At 36.2% G+C, this 22244-nt stretch overlaps 1 protein-coding gene across 7 annotated transcripts in view; it reads left to right on the forward strand.

The window, feature by feature from the left end:
- Nucleotides 1-416: 416 nt before the first annotated feature.
- The window catches only part of SUCO (SUN domain containing ossification factor), a 55766-nt gene continuing 33938 nt past the window's right edge, over nucleotides 417-22244 (forward strand). For 3 of the 7 annotated variants that reach the window (XR_014782695.1, XM_084799613.1, XM_084799611.1), the window contains exons 1-7: nucleotides 653-848; nucleotides 11332-11443; nucleotides 13040-13150; nucleotides 15266-15423; nucleotides 17269-17406; nucleotides 17803-17953; nucleotides 21586-21709. Coding sequence is in view for 6 of the 7 variants with exons in the window: in XM_084799613.1 (XP_084655739.1) it covers nucleotides 787-848; nucleotides 11332-11443; nucleotides 13040-13150; nucleotides 15266-15423; nucleotides 17269-17406; nucleotides 17803-17953; nucleotides 21586-21709 (856 nt within the window). In the remaining variant the exon portion in view is untranslated. Of the gene's footprint in view, nucleotides 849-11331; nucleotides 11444-13039; nucleotides 13151-15265; nucleotides 15424-17268; nucleotides 17407-17802; nucleotides 17954-21585; nucleotides 21710-22244 lie in introns of all 7 variants that reach the window. The other 4 variants (XM_084799614.1, XM_084799615.1, XM_084799610.1 and 1 more) reach the window with 2 other exon arrangements.

Genomic DNA, 22244 nt, shown 5'->3' on the forward strand with positions numbered 1-22244 from the left:
TCCCCAGTCATTCTAGGCCATCACGTGACTGTGCTGGAAGAAAGCTGGACGTACCAATGACAAATCTAGGTGAGGAGTGAAAGTATAAGATTCTAGAATCAAACCTGCGGGTTCTAAGGAGAAAGGCGTGTTCGGGCGAGAGGACTACAACCCCCAGGTGGCCGTGCGCGCAGCCGGAGAGGGGCGGGCCATTCAAAGGCGGAAGGCCGAGGGTCACAGGACTTCCTGTTCGGCGCCAGAAAGTGGGCGGGACCTGCGTAGGCAGGGCGGCGGTTGTGAAGCTTTGTCAGCGAAGGGGGCGTGGCCCGCGCGGAGAGTAGGTAGAGTGCGAGCCGAGAGGGACGTGGGTGACGCGTCTCCTTCCAGCTCAGCGGAGAGTGAGGCGTCCCGGCCCGGTCGGCGATTGGCTACTGAGAGGCGAGTACGCGGCGGCCGTTGGTCGCTGGCAGCACGGAGCGAGGCCCCGGGCGGGAGGGGCGGAGATGGGGAGGCTGTGGCGGCGAAGGCCGGAGGAGGCGGGCGCGGGCGAGCGGGCGGACACGGCGGCGGCGGCGGTGGCAGTCCCCGGAGCGTCCCTGTGAAGCGTCCCTGGTCCCGCTGCCTTGGGTCTCTCGCGGAGGCAGGCCGGGAAGCGAGCCGCTGCGGAGCCGCTCCCCCAGCGCCACAGCCCTTGAGCCTCTCGGTCCCATCCTCGCGCTCCTGCTCCGGCTCCTCCATCTTGGCCTCGGCAGTGGCTGCTCCGGGGAGGATGTGCCGCCTCCTGGCAGGGGGAAGAAGGAGGAGAAGATGAAGTACCACCGGCGGGCCTTGGCCCTGGTCTCCTGCCTCTCTCTCTGCTCTCTAGTCTGGTGAGTAGGGGCGGCCTCGGGAGACTCTCCCGAGGGGATGGGAAGGGAGTAGCGGGGGGCGGGGGGGAGGAGCAGGTCGGGTCACACCCCCAAGTCCATCTTGGCTTTTAGGGTGGGCGGGTGCTCCTGCCTCCGAGCAAGGGACCCCAGCCCAGCTGTTCTTCTTCTTGTTGAGATTTTCGAGTTGTGTTTTGGAATTTGCAGCGTCCAACAGGGAGAGAAGGGGAATAATATTGGAGATCGCTGTGTGCCTTCGTACACAGGTGCTCCATCACCGCAGCCGGGGCAGTTCGGGTAGTGTTCAGAAAGCTGATGAGTGAGTTACTGGGTTTTACTGTCGGTCGTTTGCTTTCATGATGAGGTAAGGGCATGGGCGAGTCAGGTGTGATGTTTTCCGGGCCTATGATTTTGAAAACGTGAGTCGTCAGGAGGGTAAGAGTAATGTATAAACTGTTGTTCTTCTGGTCGGTTCTTCCACAGTCTTGACCAAGAGTACTTTTGGGGCTGCTGCTCTTGAAACACGGCGGTGGGCGTGGGGAATGCCTTATGAATTCCTTTTTTTTTGCTTTCTTTTTGCTTTTCGGTTAGCTTGGTGGAGTTATCGCAGATGTAGTGTCTACGTAGTTTTGGGACATTGCCTTTGGTACTGGAAGAGTAAACTATTTTGCGACTTGTTCCCGTTCTTTGTCTTTGAAACTTTATGGAGTTCAAGTTAATTTTAAGCGCATCTCTAGTTTGTGAGGAGCAGAAATAGCTTGTGAGCCAAAGGATTGCCAAAGGTGTACTTGGAAAGGCAATTCTTTCTGAAGGAATTCCTTCAGAGTTATGACATTAGGTGACTGAAATGGTGGCTTTTCTGTCAAAGTGATTTTTGTTTCTTATATTTAAATCCCGACAAACTTCCTTCCTTAGCTTATATCGTCAAAGCACCAACAGTAGTTGTGTTTGTATGGGTATGTAATAGGAATCCAGAGGCTTGAAGCTGTAGAATTGTTGCTCACAAAGGATAATATATTAATAAGCTGGAAAGAAAACACTTGTTTGAGAAAATATGACTGGAAGGACTATTTGGAGAAGAAAATGCTTGGTCTCCTGTTTGTCATTCTGAACCCTGTAAATACTCTTTGGCTGAAACAGGTATCTGAAACCAGTGCAGAATTGGACAGCAATTTCTTAGAGCTGGTGAGCTTCCATCACCGGCCACCTTTTCTCCTCTCATTCAGAAATAATCTCCAAATTTTGTTAACCCCTCCTGTTTTGCAGATTGAGTGTTCTATGTTCATATTATAATCCATTTCTATGTTTTTTACCCCCTTACCCTACTACTATTACTGCATTTTAGTTTGATCTTATATTGTCATAGTTTGATATAGTGTGATAATGTCTTTCTTGTCTAGAGTACTGTAGATTTACCCTAACAGAACAACCAAATGCATCCTAGCCATCTCATTCATTCTGGTTGTTACGGTTTTCTTTTTCACACTGTTAAGGTGCTAAAATGTATTCTAGATGTAGTTGGAGCATAGCTACACAACAGCAGTGGTAGCTAATCTCTATCGTCAGCTGTGCTGAGCATGTAGCATGTGTATATTTTGTAGCGTCTTTGTCAGCATGGCCCTCTTAGCTAGGTATTATTCACTTGATTCCTTATTTTACAGATGAGTAAGTAGAGAGGCTGAGGTTAAGCAGCTACTGCATTCTAACCTAAACAACTAGTAATAGATGCTCTTCACTATAGTGGTCTTTGACTATAGGTTAAATAGGCCTGTGTTATTAGACAGATATGGTCTCATCTTTTACTAGATACGTCTACTTGGACATGTTGTATAACTCCTTTGAACTTTAGTCCTTTAGAGCCTCAGTATGATAAAAATTGATCCATTCATATCAGTTATTAGAAGAAAACGAGATAACACATAGGCTCCTCTTTGTAAAACAGCAGAGCATACTATCTGTGTCTTTCACTATAGAAGCATTCAAAGGGGTTTTCTTATGCTTACTGTGCATTGAACATTGTGCCTCTGGAAAATTTGAGTGAGCAGCCTGACTTGTTTTTAGTACTGAAACTATCGTGCCTGAGAAGCCCCCTTGTTTGTTCCTACTGCTGCTGTAACAAATTACCAGAAACCTAGTGGCTTACACATAGTTATTTTATAGTTCTAGGGAGTGTGTGCAGGAGTCCAAAATCCGTCTCACTTGGGCAAAGTAGTTAAGGTGACATGGCTGCCTCATTCTGGAGGCCCTGAGGGGGACTAATTTCTTTGACTTTTTCAGCTTCTAGGTAATGTATGGACTCTGTCTTTTGTCTTACATCACTTCAACTTCTCTTTGGCCCTCAACATCTGCTTATGACTCAATCTCCTGCTCCTCTCTTTCTTCTATAAGGACTTATTATATTGGGTTTACCCTTGGTCAATTTCCATGCCTCAAAACTAATTTGCTGAAGTCTTCAAAGTCTTTTACAATATAAAGTACAATATTCAGATGTTGGAGATACAGAACTCTCTCAATCAGTGGCAAAAGAAAGTTGGTCATCACACTGAAGTGGAAGATATGACCCATGCCTCTGAATGTAGCTATTCTGATGTATGCCCTAATTAGTAAAAGTTTGTGCATGTGCCTTTAAAATGTGTCTTAATTATTCCTGAGTTATATATATGTACCAATATGACATCAGTATATTAGTACATATAATTACAAGTTAGATAAGAAAGATAAAATATTTTGTTATATTACCATATGTTTTCATAAAGTAGTAATTTTCAGTGAGAATTGTATGATTGACTAGATTATTTTATAGCAAATGTAAATGGAGAATAGTTTATTCTGCTTAGTCTTCTTAGCCTTGCTGTTTTCTTATTGGCTTATGCTTGTTAAATTATCTTTGTTGGCTGTTTTTTTTTTTTTTTAATATAAGGGTTTGTTTAGTTAAAATAATCCATCCGTCTTCCTAGCGGGACACACGTGTAAAGCATAGCAAGTCATGGTATGCTGGAGGTGAAACCCATTGCTTGGGAACCTCTCTACCTCTTTACTCTTCCTTTGGATATCTGGCTGTAGTTCCTGCAATTTTTGGTGTGTCTCCAGCTAACTCTCAAGATCAATAAATCTTTTACATTAATCTTAGTTAAGGCTTATATTTTTTAAAGTAGTAACTTCTTTCTGTGCTTCAGATGATGATCTTAGAGGAACTTATATTTAGACTAATGAGAAGAGCTTGACATTTAAACAACTGATATATTTGACATACAATAAAGATACTTACAAAGGACATTAGGAACAGCAGATGAGTTTGTATTTTAGAGTATCTTTCCTGTCCTATCTTCAACCATATGTCTTTGGGTCAGTTATTTCTGTGAATATCAGTTCTCATTTATTAATGGTTTCTAGGGTAGATAGTCAAGATGGGAGACTTGTGTTACAAGCAGAAGGAACATTTTTGCGTTTAGTAGGGATGGAGAAGCGTTAAAAGGATAGGGCTTTGATGAGAATTGATTATTGCACAGGTGAACTCTTATTTTAACAAAGTCAGGATGAGGAAGTGAAGTAGGTTAAATAAGAACAAAAGAGGCCGGCCATATTATATTTTAGGTTACTATCAAAGATAGAATGGATTTTCTGACAGACTCTGGAGGTGGTGGTAGCTCATAAATGGAGATACAGTAGGAGAGCATAGGGCGCTGTGTAAATCAAGATGATGGCCTTTTTGACCTTGGACATAAGTCAATCTAGTTTTTATGGATAGAGGAGATATTTTTCCCCTTTGGGTTGTGATTCTATTTCTGTATTCTTTGTTTTTTTTTCTCTGATTATGTTTCCCATTTATTTTGTTAGTATATGAGCAGAAAAAAAAATAAACTATATAAAAACTTTCCTTTTTTATTGTAGAAAAATTGAAAATTCCTATTCTGTTTCTTACCTGGAAATGTTTTTTGACTCATTTTCTGCTTCTGTAGAGACTTTAAAAATGTCTTTGAGTCTATTTTCTGAATAGAGTGATATTCAAAATAAATAATGAAATAATCATAACTCTCCATACCTTTTGATGTTGCTAGAACTTAACAGTATTTAGGTTTGCTGAGATGTATATTCAAAGGATAACATTTGGTGCTTGGAAAGACTATAGGGTCATTATAAACAGTGCCGGATCCCTTCATACAAGTTGGGTGAACTAGGTCACTTTAGTGTGCAAAGAGCTCTGTAAAAAGGGTGGTGGTGCATCTTTATGCAAATTTGTAGCATCTGTGTCCAAACACAAAAGGCACACAATTCTTTATACTCTTCTTTGAATTATTTTTAAGAACTGGAGATATGGCTCATGTTGCCCTTTTAAGGTTATTAAACATTTGAAGATGTTTTAGAATGTAAATAAAAATAGACTTGGCAGACAATAAAAAAAGAATCAAAGATATTAACACTGTCTTTGAGTACTTTCATTTCATAATTTTTGTTGTTTGTGACTAGTAAATTATTCTTCCCTTTTCAATATGAGCAGAGAAATTAATCAAATATGTGTACTTAACATTTTTGTACTTCTAATAAAAAGAAACTTATAAACTATTTAATTGCTTTTTGTCTCTCAAGTCATCCTCTGCTGTGAACATTATATATGTTATATACAGCATATATATATATATATACACACATACACACACAATATATGGAAATAAATAGAACACTCTATTTGAAACAATGATTTACATACGTCAGATTTTTTCTTTAGTGCTAGCTATATAACATACAGAACAGAAAACACAATTTTGACCTGCATTACCTGTTTTCTTTTTCAAGACCATATTGTAGACTGCTTTCACAAAGTATGGTTTCACGTGTCACAAGGGAATGGGAGATTGCTTTTGAGTATTTGCAGTATAAAAGCTATAATCCCTTGGGATATACTTGTTTCATAAATGGAGTGCTTTTTAATTTTTAAAGATTTATTTGCTTTTGAAGGACTTGTCTTCCTTCCTTTTTTGTGTGTGAGTGTAGAACCTAGGGCTTCCCAAATGCTAGACAAGTACTCTACCATGAACCACACCCAGATCCAGAACTTTACTTTTTTATAGTGAATTACTAGTTAAAATGATTTTTGTATTTTATATAAAAGTTAAAGTGACACCTAGCTTTGCTATAGTGTTGGCATGGTTCTTAGGTACTAAGCTCATTATATATTAGGTGCTGTTACATACATTTTGATTCATTCACTCTGTATACTTTGGTAGCTTATTGAACTAGGAAAGGCTGTGTATTAGGATTTGTAATAATCCACACATTATTTTTTTGTAAATTTACTTAAAATATTACTTTGTTACCCACTATGCTTTGGTACACAAGAGGAACAAAATAAGTGTCAGACCTGCGCCTGGTGTGTAAGTTGCTTGTCATAATACAGATAGATATCTATATTAGAGTAGTGGAAAGGGCTTGATACTCTTTTTATGATTGTTGTAACTCTTGTGGAAAAAAGATGCAGCCCTTTTAGTATAGGCATCTTCACTGAAAGATGAAGAAGGAAGATACATAGACACTAAGGAATCTGGCCAAGTTTTCTCACAGCGTTGGATCCAGAACTTAGGTAGTTTTGAGTTTGTGTTCTCTTAACCAGTGTTTTGCTTGTGTGCCAGTTGATGTCTTGGACTAGATTTCTTATGTGAAAATGGTGGTGCCTGGATAAGCCAAGAAAGGATTTAACAGCAAGAGTTAAAACCTGATACTCTTAAAATCCTAGCATTCCGACCTTGAAGAGACTATATTTCTGGATATTTTTGGTTTTGTATTCAATTCAGTGTTACTGGACTAGATGAAAACTATTTTTCTTCAGCCAACATTCTAGAAATACTAGAATCTAATGAATCATTCAGAATGTTGAGTTTCATAGTAATTCTTAAATGGAGAAGATAGGGCTAGAATTGCTAGGAAGGCTTGAAAGTATGTGCCCAGTCATAAACTCTCCTGTGGGAACAGGTGCTTCATGAGCTGAAATAAAATACACTGTTGCTGCTAATATGAATGATGGCTATGTCTGTGTGTATGTGTGTCACTGCCTGTAGTCAGCAGATGGCACTTAATTGTCAAGAGGAAAGAATATGAGTAAATTAATAATGGATGGATAGAAGTGGTAATAAGCAGTTAAGCGTAAGAAAAAGTAGCAGATATATTTGTGAGATTATGGTGAATTTTGTATGTGAAGCCAAAGAGCTAGATGATAAATACTGAGCAAGGGAAGTTCTGAGAAGGCTGTGTTGACATCATTGTGCTAGATGTGTTTCAGAGAAGAGAGACTTAAAGCTTGCAGGGACAAATACTTCGAAACAGAGTGATTGAGTTTGCCACGAGAATGTGGTCCTAGAAATGAAGAAGAAAGTAAGTGTATTAAGTACAAATTTTACGGAAGTAAATGATTTGGTTTTATAATAGTTGTGAAGTTGGCCAGTAGTACAACTGTAGTGCAAAAGATACAGCATTGAGCTAGGATTCAAAAGAACTGTTTCGGTTTGTCTCTGACCTGCTTTTGTTCAACACCTATTACTCATCTCACCTTCAACAGATCTACCAAGGTTCCTATGCTATATGGTGCATTATTTGTAGGATTCTGCCAAACAAGAAAAGATAGCTACTTTATTGGAACATACTGTAGATGAGAACATAAATCCATGTATATTGAATTATGAATTTGTATAGCAGGTTCAAAGAGAGAAAAATTGTATTCTTGTGTTAGTGGTGTACAAAAAGAAATAGAAGTGTTAATAAAATATTGAAAAAGGAATGATTTTTTTTAGTTGGAGGGGAGTATGGAGTATCTAAGCCCAGAACTGTATGGGACTTAAAAATGCAGGCCTGAGACATAAAAGATTGAATTGTCTTCACAGAGGAAATAGTTTTTGAAGGAAAATATTTGACTTTTGAAACAGAGCACTGAGTTTCTGTAGATAATAGGAATCAAGAAAGATGACAAAGAAAGCAAGCTTTGAAGGCCTGGAATGCTGCAGCATTCTTGTAATCCCAGCACTTGGCGGAAGGAGGGAGGATCAGGAATTCAAGGCTGGCCTCTGCTACATGGAGGACACTCTTAGTTACAGGAGACAGTAAAAGGATAGAAATAAGGAAACTGGAAACAAAGATGGAAAGAGGTATTTAAGATCACTTTGTCAACAATGTAAAGAGTTTGATAAGGTTGAAGTGTTTGAAAACTAAGTTTTTAAGAGGGAAGTGTTGATAAACTGTTGTAGTTGAAATAGATGTTTGGAGGTGGCAGGCATAAATTCTTGCATGGTTGTTTGGCAGCCTGGAGGAAAAAGAATACTTACAATAAGAAAGTTAATGGCTACAGTAGCCTTATACTTTTTGTTTTAATTTTTAAAAAGATTTATTTTTAATTTTTTATATGTGTACATACCTTTGTGCATGTGAATGGAGATTTGTATGGAAATCAGAAAAAACCAATGGATCTCCTGGATTTAGAGACAGTGTGTTGTTATTTACCCAATTTGAGTGCTGGGAACTGAACTCTGGTACTCTTCAAGAGTGGTTTGTACTATTAACCACTCATCCGTCTCTCCAGCCCCATGCTTTTGATTTTTGTCAGCCCATTACTGAAATACTTTTAGATGATTCTGTTTGCCTGAAGATAAAAATTTGAAAGCTTAGTCCCTAAACGTACTTTTGAAGGTTATCACAAGTCCATGGGCCTGATAGAGGTGAAACTTAAAACATAACTGATCAGTCTTTGAAAATCTGAAGTATACTGGAAAAAAATGCTTAAAAGAAAAAAACTAAGCAAATTTAGTATTAAAAAAAAGTATTTCTGGGAAAACTGGAGAAAAGGAAACAGACTATTCAAGATGAATCAGCTGTAAATACCGTTAGCCATAGCAGTAGAACTGTCAGTCTAAACCAAACTATGACGTGACTGTATTAGCAGCATGTAACGGGATCTTACCATAATAGAATAGTTGGTAGTTAACACACTGAAGAATTCTTCTGATACCAATAATATGTATTATTAATATATATCCTAATATGTAGTCTTAATATATTTTTATATATAAAGTTTATATATGTACACAGGGTGTCTCTGTGTAGCCTTGGCTGTCCTGGACTCCCTTTGTAGACCAGGCTGGCCTTGAACTCACAGCGATCCGCCTGCCTCTGCCTCCCAAGTGCTGGGATTAAAGGCGTGCGCTATCACGCCCGGCCTCACACACACATTTCTTAACCTTACAGTTGGAGCTCATAAAAGCTGCTTTGCTTCTGCTTGGTCTCTTGGTAGATAAGAGCACAGTGTCCCTTCTCTCTTCAGTGTAGCTGAGAAAACTGTTCTACCGATTGCTGATAATCAAACCTCACAGTGTAGTAGTTCAGACCATTACTAGTAACATAGGACTGGATTTTCTCAGCCAAAATACTCTGCATATCAAATTATATTCAATGGCTGATCATTAAAAATTAGCCTATAATTTCAGTGATCCATCATGAAGACGCACTGAGCAATGTAGGCAGTGATTTGTGTCTTAATCTATCATTAGTTATTTTGTCAATAAAATCTGTCCTTATAGCTGCTGGAAGTAATCATACACGAATCATACTTAAAATGGCATCTTTTAAGAAATTGTGTAAGATGTATTTATTCTAGAAAACTCAAATCACAGCGCTTTTGCTATAGTAATTTTCAGTTCAAAGTACAAATAAAGTTACCAAATAAAATTAGTGCCAGGCTAACAGTGTATGTACATGCAAAGACACACATGTACACACAAGGGGGTAGGGGGAAGGAGGAGGGAGGAGAGAGAGAGAGAGAAAGAAGTCCCAGAAAAACATAAGCCAGAAACTGTAATATATATGCAGAAGAATGGTTAGGAAAAATAAAAATAAAAATAATGCTCAGACAAAGCTTCATGAGGCAAGGAGCCTCCAAGAATGCCATTGAGGTCATTTTGTGTTGACTATCTACTGCTAAACATGGAGTCTGTCTTTACAAGTGGTTAGTATAGCCAGTGAGACTCCATTGGAAAAAACTAATTTTCCCTTATGAATGATTATCTATTAGAGCTAGCTTCTGGGTTAGGGATGAGGGCTTATGTTCTCTTCCCCTCTCAGTACTGGAACCCATCTTGGTGTAAACCTGTGCAGGCCCAGGACATGCTGAGTTCAAATGTGCTTCAATCTTGCTGGTGTTTAGAAGGCCTTGTTTCCTTGGTGTCCATCCCCTCTGGCTCCTGGAATTCTTCTACCTCCTCTTCCAGAGGATCTTCTGATCTCTGGAGGGAGGAATATGATGGAGACATCCCAGTTAGGACTGAGTATCCCAAGATCTCCCACTCTCTGCACATTGTTTTATTGTGGGAATCTTCTGTTTTTAATCCTCATAGCTTGTGATACTGTTGGCCATAGACTAGTGATGCTGTTGTGTTTCAGAACTAGATGGATTACTTTTATGTTTTTTTTTTTCTTTTTTAATATTCTGACTTTTAAACTGGGTGGGGGTGTGTGCCTTTAATCCCAGCACTCAGGAGGCAGAGGCAGACAGTTCTCCATGAGTTTGAGGCTAACGTGGTCTACAAAGTAAGTTCCAGGACAGCCAGGGAGAAACTGTCTCCAACAAACAAATAACAACAACAACAACAACAACTAAAAACAAAGACGAAGACTTTTAGGATTATATAGCTTATGTTCCCCATTGTGTGTGTTCATTTGCATAGTCTTTATAGCTTTGTAAGTTTATCCAGATGTCTTTTAGTGGCTATGGTAATGATCCTAGGTATGCATTACAAGTGAAATAGATTACAATTTTGACAGTCTACTTTCTAAGACTATCTTAATTTAGAATGAAAGTAGTGAGAATACTAGGCTACAAGTTTCTGGAAATTCCTGTTTTATTGTTATGAGGAGCTGCTTAAGTAATTTTGACATTATGATAGTTCAGAGATCTTGTGTATTTATTTTTGTTGCTTGTTGTTTTGAGCCAATCATAAGGTGTTCTGTATTTCTGTTATTTTGTAGAGAACTCCTTTGTTTAGAAGAGTTGCATTCTATTTCGTAGTGCTATCAATCTGTAGTATTTGTGCTTGTACAGTTTGTTACTCCTGGCTATCAGTATGCTTTATATAAGAATAGTTTATAAGCGCTACCTTCTTGCTTTGGAATAGTTTAGGCAGGTTTTAGAATTATCTTTAAATATTTGTAAATGTCTGGCATCTGGACACTTTCTCAGGAGGCTAACTCTGGCAACTTTGTGTACCTTCTGTGATAATTATCACAGAATGCTTCTATCGTACCCTCCAGAAATGTGCGTATTATTTGCCATTGATGTAATAGAATGGTTAGCTTTTTTCCCTCCTAAGATATTGATACTCTAGAATTGTGTTCTTGAGCATATTAGGATAAGAATTGTTTTTTATTGTCTCAGGCTGTAGCTCATAAAAATACATTTACTTAATAATTTTCCTTCTCTGTTGTTTGTTGTTGCTGGTGGTGGCGTCTACAGGCTCCCCAGTTGGCATGTATGCTGTAAAGAGAGTTCTGCGGCTTCAACGTCATATTATTCTCAAGATGATAATTGTGCGTTAGAAAGTGAAGATATACAGTTCCAGAAAAAGGTACCTTAAATGGAATTGACAGTCTGCTTTCTAAGACTGTTTAAATTTAGAATGAAAGTAACGAGAAATACTAGGTTGCAAATTTGGTAGAGATTTTTGTTTTATGTTATATTATGAGGAGCTACTGAGGAAATTTTGACATTAAGATAGCTTAGAGATAATTGTATATTTTTGTTGCTTGTTTTTTAAATTTTGGTAACATACTGTGTTATATAGTAGGGAGCAAGAATGATGTATATTCAATAAGAATTGTTCTTTTATTGCTGCAAAGAATTTTACTATTATAAATTAAAAGCTACGAGCAATAAGTGTTGTTTGGAGAATTTGCAGTTGGAGGCTTGGTAATTCCCAAGATATAATTAGGTACAGTGAATAGACATAAAAAAAAAAGTAGTTTTGAAATAATTTAAAATTTTACTACTTCAAATGATAAAGGTAAACAATCACTTGTATTTATCTTTTGCCTCCATCTTTCTGTATTTTGAATTACAGAAGTAACTTTGGCTGACTATAAAATAATCATCCTTTTATATACTATTTCTATCCCCAAAGAAACCATAGCTTGCTGCTTCTTTTGAGTGTTCAAATGCTTTCCTGTGGGTATAGATACACCCTTAAATAGGAACACAAACTAATATTTTTATTTCCATTAAAATAATAACATAAAAATATTACATAAAGTTGATTTCCTTCTTTCTCCAAGGATCCATAAACATGACCTTTCCATGTTGGTCATTTTCACTTTAAAAAAAAAATATATATATATATATACACACACACACACATCAGAATGTATATTTTTCTTCATAGACTTTACTGCTGTTCCTCAGCTGTGTGTGCATGTATACTTACATATACACATGTTAAACATATGTACTATGACTTATTTTTATTCATATATTTGGAGGTTTTGAGATATGATATTTGGACTGGAATATTTAATTTTTGAGTTGTATAGAATTTATTTCCTGGATGGAAGATATAAACTTCTGAAAATTTGTCTAAATGTTTCTTTAAAAACAAAACTTAAAATTTTATGCTTTTACTCAGAGTCAATAGAACTTGTTTCTAATATCGTCCTTGATGAAATATTTAAATGTCAAGCGTTAAAAAGGTGAATTGAACAAACATTAAGTGGGAGAAAAATTCTTTCAGCAAAAACAATATTTTGTGTGTACTAGATAAGCTCAGGTTGAAAAAAGACAAATATGAACTTTGCTTTTTATGAAATGCATATTCTAGGAAGCACATTTAAAGGTACAGATATAGAAAATTATAATAAATGTGTCAAAAGAGATAAAACAAAAACCATATGTTCTGTGTAAAAATGGAAGTTTTACTTTGTATCTGTTACTTATGCTTCGTGTAGGATGTATTTATTAAGCAATCAAATGAGGTTCTTAAACTCACATATTCCATATTTAAATGTGGTACAAAGGAGAGAGCTAGAAGGAGAAAGAAAATAAACATGTAAATAAAGTTGAGAGTTAAACGCACTCAGACTTGTTTATAGCAAAGAAGGAGACAGTTTTGATGACTGCATTCACTTATTTATTTAAAATATTTTTCACCATTTGTTTCTTTGTCACAATGTAGAGTGAAAGAGAGGACTCTCGTAATGCTGAGCTATCAGAAAAATTGAATTCATATTTACCTATCCCTCCAGAAGAAAATAAATTAGAAGATGACTACACTGTTGATGTACAAGTAAGCTATATACTGCTTTTGCTTTTAATAACATACCTTTATGGTCTTTTTGCACAGGATTGGATGCCTTTGTTTAGTCCACATGTTATATTTTTTTCACTGTAACATGCCACATAATGGAATGTAAAATTGTTCGCCTGTTAATAGTAGTGCTGATTTTGAGAAAATGTAAAATTATAGATTGAATAATAAATATGACTTTTCTTGAAAGTAAAATTGTAGTGTAAGTATATATTTCAGCCTAAGTTCTATTTTTTTTGCTCATATTTTCTGATTTTTAGTTTCCATATAGTTTTCCCCATCTACTTTATTTTACAACAGAAGTAGTTGTATGTAGAACTCAGAGCATTTTTTATAGCAATACTTAATTTTATATAGGAAATGAATTTAAGAGAATAGGTTAAAATGTTTTGCCCTTTTTCTTCATTCTGAGACTTGTTTTTATGCACCAAAATTTGTGGAAGATATTAAAAACCTGAATAACTATTTTATAAACCTAGTATAATGCTGATACATCTGGAAACCATTTAGTGGTCGAAAGAACTAGGGATGTTTGATTTGGAGACAGAAAGATTAAGAAAAACAAAATGTCTTATAGATTAAAAAAAATATGTTCATTTCAAAATAAAGGAATTTCGTTTTATTACATTTTGAAAAATATTTGCCAAAGATTTATGGATAGACTAAAAACAAAACAAAACAAACAACAACAACACAAAGAATGCTATCTATTGCCCTTCCAATTACACAAGTATCTTGAAACTGGAACAGCGGTTCTCAGCCGTGGGTTCGATCCCCACGGGGGTCACACAGCATTAGGAAGGTTGAGAACTATGGGTCTAGAAGCTTTTCTCTCTCGTGGAATCTCTTACTCCTGTGTTGTTTAGCATAGTGGTCATTAGGTCCTTTGGGTTTTGAGCATTTGGAATGTGGCTGATTGATAAGGAGATTTACTGTTCCATGCAAAATACATACTGAATTTTAAGGAGTTAGTTGAAGAGAATGTAAAGAATCACTTTTTAAAATTTTGAATATATGCTGAAATAATACAATATTTGATAATGTCCTTTCCTAAGGACTGTCTACCTTTAAAAAAAAAACGGAGCTATTGTTATTTGTGAACATTTCACTGATACTAATTCTCAAGTGATCATACTTTGACTCCTATTGACACTGTCCTGTGTCGTCTTTTTCTCCCAACTACTCACCTGTTTTTCAAGGCCTACCTTGCCTAGTCTGTAATAGTTCATAGTTTTTCTTAACCTTGACGTGAATTCTTCTCGCTTGTTATTCTTTGTTAAACTTTTAAATGCACTGTGTGCTAGACACTGAATACATTTAAATCAAGAGAACTTTCTCCTTAATACATTTATAATGGAGAACAAGAAGGAGACAATGGCAATTGAGGTATTGCTATTGGGATGAGACTGACTAGCGAAGATCGGAAGCAGACAGGAAATGTGCTGGCTCATCCTATTACAGCTGGGTTCGTGGGTAAGGTTCTCGGATACCAGTAGGTATTCAGTTGATTTTTTTGTTTGGGAGGGGCTAATGACCTAGAGCACTCAGGACTGAAAGAAAAACAATTTATTGTGTTGTAATACCTTTACATATCTTATGTTGTTTATTGATAAACATTTTTTCCCATAAACTTTTTAGGAGTAAAAGAACTGTATTGTACCATTTTTATATATTTATATAGGATTCTGCAGTTGATATTAGCATTCATTAATTAAGTAGCAATGGAATTACTTTTAGGACCTGATACAAACAGGAAGTAAGAAAGAATAGGCAAGCCGTATTTGCTAATGTGTGAAAACTGTGCAGATTCTATATTAGAATATGAAATAAATTTCTTGGGGTAGTAATGTTGGAAGGATTTTTTTATTGTTTGTAAAAGTTTTTTGTTTGTTTGTTTTTTAAGTAATTTTCTTTTTTTTAATGCTGGAGAGTTAAACCTATGATTCCAAGTCTCATATATATTAAGCACATTACTATTGGACTAAATACCCTTTAATTATGAATATTATATAGCCATTTTTCAGCTTTCAATGAACTTTTGCCCATCAAAAGAAGTGATTTATTAATCTTAACATTTAATATAACCCTTAACAGCAGAATATGGAAACAGCAACGTTAAGTCTGCCTGTGGTTGAAGCACGCCCCACAGCTGGTTTACATGAAGATTCTTCCAGTGTAGTTGGGGGCAGTGAGAACATCGAAAATAGATCAAGTTCATCTACCTCAGAGACGACTCCAGTCTCAAAGCTTGAGTAAGTCATTATGAAGAGGGTTGGGTGGGAGTAGGAACAAAACAATACATTAGAAATATTCCTTATTAAGACACCTTAATATATTTAACTTTGATATTCAGGCTAGATAGCAGCTCTAATTTATAGTATCTATGTATGTTGAATGTAATCAGAGTAGTGAGCTTATTTACCTGAGTAGATAAATAAAATCGATTATGGACTAGTCTTGAATCTCTACTTAGTGTAGGTTCAGCTTAGGAGAAATTGTGTATTTTTTAAAAATCTGTGTAGTTATTCAAAAATCAAACATCAGTTTATTTCCATTATTCCTAGCATTCCAGTAATAATGTTATTGTGTGAGCAGCTACCTTTTTGTAACTTAGTAACATTTGGAAAATGTAAGCTTAAGTTATCCTTAGCTTAGCAAATCAGTTCTGTGCTTCAGAGTTGTAATGAAGAGAGCAGAGCCAAACACCCTCTCAATACTACATGAGGTATTTATTTTAGCATAAGAATTAATAACAATTGCTAATTGCCGGGTATGGTGTGCACACCTTTAGTCCCAGGACTCAGAGCTAGGTGGATCTCTGTGAGATCGAGGCCAGCCTGGTCTACAAAGGGAGTCTAGGTCAGCCAGGGCTACACAGAGAAACCTTGCCTTGAAAAACCAAAAAACCCCCCCTCCCCAAAAAAAGAATAATAGTAAGCACATAAAAGAATATTTGACTCAGAGTAAGGATAAATATTAGTTTATCAGCACTATAAAATATCTTTTTACCGCAGTGCAGTCAGGCCTTATATATCTTCATTCCTCAGGAGTGTAAGCACTAGGCTGATGGAGTTGTGCACAAAGATGCTATCATTGGAGAATGTTGCTCACTTAAGTAAAAGGGAACAGAAGGCATGTCGAGAAAGGTCTAGAGGGATATTTAAAAAACAAGATAAAATACTATTTTAATATCTGAACAATATGTTCTTCCATTTTATTAATAATTATTGATAAGTGAATTATAAGTAAGACAGGGAAAATATTGAAACGTTGGCACATTTTAAAAAGTAAAGTTGTAAAAGTGCAGTAAAGCTTCAGTGAAATGGCTTGAAATAATTGGTTGATTTTGCTCTATGCAACAGCAGCCTTATTTCAGTGTCAGCAGAAATCAAATGTTAAAGAAGATACACTTAGGAAAAAATAATTTATTATTGTTGTTGTTGGTTTTCGAAGCAGGGTTTCTCTGTGTAGCCTTAGCTGTACTGGACTCACTTAGTAGACCAGGCTGGCCTGGAACTCACAGAGCTCTACCTGCTTCTGCCTCCCTGAGTGCTGGGATTACAGACATGTACCACCCTGCCTGGCTAAGATCTTATTTTTATCAGACCAAATACTTGCTTGTTTTAAAATTCAGTAGTGTTTTAGGTGGAGAGACACTCACAAGATCGTCAACAGTTGATTGTACATGATTTAAAATAAATAGCCCAGGCTGGCCTTGACCTCTCAGTCCTCCTGTGGCTTCCTAGGTACTGGGATTACAAGCATGTGCTATGTGCCCTATTTAAAAATAATTATTGAAAACATTCTATAGATCTGCAAGCTTTCTTTTCTTGGGCTTAGGTTATGTTTCAGCCTCACTATTAGCATTTTTAAACTTATATTAAGTCAGAGCGGGCATGGTGGCACATGCCTGTACTCCCAGCACTGGAGGCAGAGGCAGGTGGATCACTGTGAGTTTGAGCACAGCCTGGTCTACACAGCAAGTCCAGGACAGCCAAGGCTACACAGAGAAACCCTGTCTCGAAAAAGAACAACAACAAAACCCAAAAAAACTCAGTCAATTAAATCACTATCATTTTTTTCTTTTCCTCTTTTAGTGAAATAGAAAAATCTGGTACTTTATCTGTAGTCAAACCAGGTGAAATGGAGCAGCCTGAAGCTGACTGTGATGCTGGTGAAGCTCCTGATGCAGATGCTCCAGTGCAACAAGCTGCTTTTGTCAGTCCACCTGAGAGGTTGGTGTGAGCAGCTATTATCAGTGTGGTTCTTCTGTTGTCGTTTTGTCTGTTTGTCATGTCAGTGTCTTTATGTGCACACCACCTAGCCTAGCCTGGAACTTTATGTGTAACCCAGGCTGGCTTCAAACATAGCAGCATCCTGCCTCAGCCTTCCTAATGCTGGGATTATAGGCCTGCACTATATCTGATTAGAGATACGGTTCTCTAATAATTGTAGCGTGATTTTTAAAAGGTGTTTGGTGCAAAGTTTATTCTCCTTTTATGATTGAAATTTTACCTCTTTGTACTTTAGGTTTTCTTTGTATGTGCTAATCATAACATGTATTTTTTGTGTTAAACTTGTATAAAATGCTATCTTGTTAAAATGTTTAATATGTCTTTTGCTTTAAATAGCCTTGTTGGTCAGCATATAGAGAATGTGTCATCTTCACATGGCAAAGAAAAAGTAACAAAATCAGAATTTGAATCAAAAGTTTCATTGAGTAAACCAGATGGTGATGATCCAAAGTCTGCATTGAATGTTTCAGATACTTTACAAAATGAGGTTAGTGTGTAACTTTGGCTGGCTCACACTCTGTTACATAATAATGTATGTTAATAAAGTGGAATCTTGAAAAAAATTGCTAAACATTTGTTATGAAATTAAGAATATTATACATAAAACCGATAGGAGCTATGTTTCTATATATAGCAAGTAATTATTTTATGATGATCTGTCTTGTATACACATATAAAGGTGTTCTGGTATGGATTCTCTTGGGTTTTATATATATAATTACATAACTTTATGCCCACCATCAGCTATTTGGGGTAACATAAGTAAAGCCCTTGTTTAAGCAGTGTTTCAGAGCTATGTAGATGCAACAGCATTAAATTAATAATAATCACTTAATTCAATAAGAATAAATATATGCTGATCAATATTAGAATATTTTAAGGGCACATTTTTGTTTTTGTTACTTATATATAAGGTACAACGAGATGCTAAACTACTCTCTTGAACCATTATTCTTGCAACAAAGATGGACTTCATCACAATGAAACACTCTTTCTGAAGTCTACTTTAACTGCATAGAAGAGCCCAGTAAAAAAGTTCCTGAGGAACTGTTACCCAGCAATTTAGGTCCCTCTGATCATAAGAAATAACTAAGTGAAAGATGCTTTTCTTTTTCTTTCTTTCTTTCTTTTTGTTTTTTTGTTTTTGTTTGTTTTGTTTTTTGAGACAGGGCTTCTCTGTGTAGCTTTGACTGTGCTGGACTCACTTTGTAGACCAGGCTGACCTCAAACTCATAGCGATCCTCCTGCCTCTGCCTCCCAAGTGCTGGGATTAAAGGTGTGCACCACCACCACCTGGCTGAAAGATGCTTTTCATCAATGTGAAAGTAAAATAAGTTGAATAAAAGAGTAATTTAAAGTATGAAACACATTTTTAAGATAACTTTTAGTTTGGGATTTTCTGTTCTTTTTAGTGAATTTTCACTTAAACTTCCTAACCTACATTTCAGAGCTTTATACTAGTCATAGGACTAAGCTGTGCCTGTCTCATACTTCCTGGAAACACAGGAGGTCAGTGTTCTATAGTCTGGTATCTTAAAAGACCTCATTTTAATTTTCTCAGTAGAATCAGATCAAGCATTGTTAAGTTCAGTTGTCAAATATCACACCCATAAGTAAAAGTAGGCAAACATTAAAACATGCCTCCTTCGGAGCTCTTTAAGTATCAAATATGAATTAAAGCTTGGCAGCCAGCTGTAGCACTCTTTTTTAAAAGCTCAACTTTATTTGGGATGTTTAGGCCTCAACTTCCCTTCCCCTTTACTTCTCCCAATTGTTTAGGGGGTGAAGGGTCTTTGGAGCTATACCAATCTCTGTCAGCAAGCAGTCAGCAGTCTCCTCCAAGCTGCTGTGCCCCAAAGTGTTTGTTTCAAACACTCTCTGGTCTTTTCAAACTGCTACAGGCTACACACCAACACCATCTGCTAGGCCACACACACTCTGGGTTTCATTTATATCCTCAGAACCCTGGACCATGCCTCTCTCTGTGTTGGTAAGGAGGCCTTACCTGCTGGCAAAAGCCATACCCTGCCCAGGACAGGTATCAGCAGTAAACAAACTAAAGCTATTTATGTAACACAACTGAGTTTACAAAGAAACCAAAACTTCCATTGCCGCCAACTCTGTCCTAAATTTATTTATTCCCAACTATTAGCCAGCTACAGTGCCCAAGGCCTTAGACTGTGAAATTTTAATTAAATGTGTAATTATCTCCTCAACAAATTAATATCCCAGAAAGGTTGTCAGAGATAACACAAGTATCCAATTCAGAATAATTCTGCTGAGTTAAGTCCATATAAACCACTTTGTTTTCTAATACAAGTAGATCTGTGCAGCATCCATTATTTAAAAGATTTATGGGACATTGACATGATTGATACACATAGTACATTACAAAGTAATTCCATTTGTAGAAAGTGCATTAGAAATTGATCTTATGTTTTTGTTTAGATCTCTTAGTTGGCGAGAAAAACTTTTTTACCTGGAACTCAGAGTCTGTACATGTCTTTTTTTTTTTTTTAAGAGGAGGATGAGCCTTTACTATCTCAGCCAAGTGAATTTTTATAATTATTATTTATCAGTTAGTGCTCTAAACAGACTTTATTAATAAACATATTAAGTTTTTATAACATATAAACGGTTAAACCGTGAATTGTTAAGTAAAATATTCTGATTAAAAAAAAAATAGTGTGCTCTTTCTCAGTTACAGCTCCTCTTCAGACAGTGCTATCATGCATGTGGTGATTTTAAAACTTTTTCATTTTAGGACTTTGAAACAGTCTGTAATGACACTCATGTCTTAAAAATATATATTTATTTATAGTATTCTGCCTGCATGCAAACCAGCAGGCCAGAAGAGGGCACCAGATATAGATGGTTATGAGCTACCAGGTGGTTGTTAGGAATTGAACTCAGGACCCTTGGAAAAGCAACCAATGCTCTTAATGTCTGAACTCTCTCTCTAATCCGTATTCACTCCTTTATTTAGCCTTTTACTCAGTGTTGAGGTTGAGGTTTGTCTTTGTTACTGCTGGCTATAGTTACTCTGTTACAATTATTCGTTTGAGGAATATTCAAGTTTCTGATTTCTTCATAGTAGAAGTAGTGCCCCTCTATGCTATTAAACACATTCTTAAAAGCCACATACATGCATTTTTACTGACATTGCACATAGGTGTAGAATTAGTGGGTATGTACATTTTGTTAATACTGTATTTTAGCAAGATATTCTATCTTGCAATCTGATAGATTTCCCCATGCTGCATTAGCTATGTCACACTTTGCCCAGACTGTCACACTACAACCTCCATCAGACTGGTATTTATTTTTGTCTCTGATTTTAACTATTTGTGACTATTTTTATGATTGCATTTCTTTTTGTTGAATTTATTGCTTCTATTCCTTCTGCTGCTTATTTCTTACTGATTATTTCAATTATTCTTTACATTCATTCATTTGTTGGTTGAATATATTGTAAATACTCTTGAGGCTTGTTTCATGCAGCTTATTGTCTTAATCTTATTTTTAACTTTTATATTGCCTGTGCACCAAAGTTTTAAAAATACATCCCATACATCCATTTTTTGTTAAATCCTTTTGCTAGCAAGAGATATAACACAATTTCTGTATTCTTTTAAAGCATAAAATCTTGGGGTTTTAAAAATAACATTTTAAAAATCTACTTAAGTTTTGTGCATATACTTGTTACTGATTTTGTAAAAATAATATACTACATTTAAAACTACTCCTTTGATAAGTGTGTATGTACATTTTAGATTTATTTTAAGGTATTTATATTGCAAGTACTCTGTGTGTGTGTGTGCACACGCGCGTGTCCCTTTTTTAAATGACTAATGACTTAGATTAGGGTATAGCATTCTGCCTGCTTTATTTTTAAAATAAATTATATTTATATTATTAATGTGTGAAGGAATATATTTTATAGTGCTTGAAGTTTCTTTTATGTGATCTCGAATTTTAAGTAAATCAATATTTTATCTTAAATAGTATTCATTATAAAATTATACTTTTATTTAGTGTTACAGAAATACTTGTGCTTACCTTCATTTTTTTTTTTTAAGATTGAAGTCTAACTTTTTTTTTTTTTGGCATCTCTTTCAGAACTCAGATTATATAAAACCAGGAGAAACTGACCCTACATCTGTCACAGGTCCCAAAGATCCAGAAGATATACCAACATTTGATGAATGGAAGAAGAAAGTTATGGAAGTAGAAAAAGAAAAAAGTAAGGAGCATTGAGATTTTATTAATTAAAAGAACCTTTTAGTTATTTGAGGAGGTAGTTTAAATGTGATTTTTCTCTTTTTAAATGATAAAATAAAATTTCTAAAAACTTCATTAGGGAAATTTACCACATTGCTGCTGATTTCCTTCCATATACTGGTAGTGTATAATTTTAATCTTAATTAAAACCCGTTCTTAGATTAGCTAATGATAGTAAAATAAGAACATAATGATATCATTCCCAATTTATGGGGAAAAAGCTTGGACATGGAAAGTTTAGTCAGAAAGCTTTAAACCCTTTGTGTAATAATTCTGAGTTAAGAATTCTTGATGTCGGGGTTAGAAGTAGAAAGAATAAAACATAAAAGCAATAAGGCTGTATTCTCATGGAAAACTTTCTATGTTCTGTTATTAGGCATACCTCAGGTAATGTGGATATTTTAAAGCACTTTGAATTTCTAGTTTGTTAGTTTTAAGATAGCTCAAAGCCAACCAAGATTACATAGAGAGATTCTAACTGTGAGTACAGGCTGGCT

Source organism: Acomys minous, assembly GCF_964271855.1.
Source record: "Acomys minous genome assembly, chromosome: 1".
In the NCBI taxonomy this organism is placed as follows: domain Eukaryota; kingdom Metazoa; phylum Chordata; class Mammalia; order Rodentia; family Muridae; genus Acomys; species Acomys minous.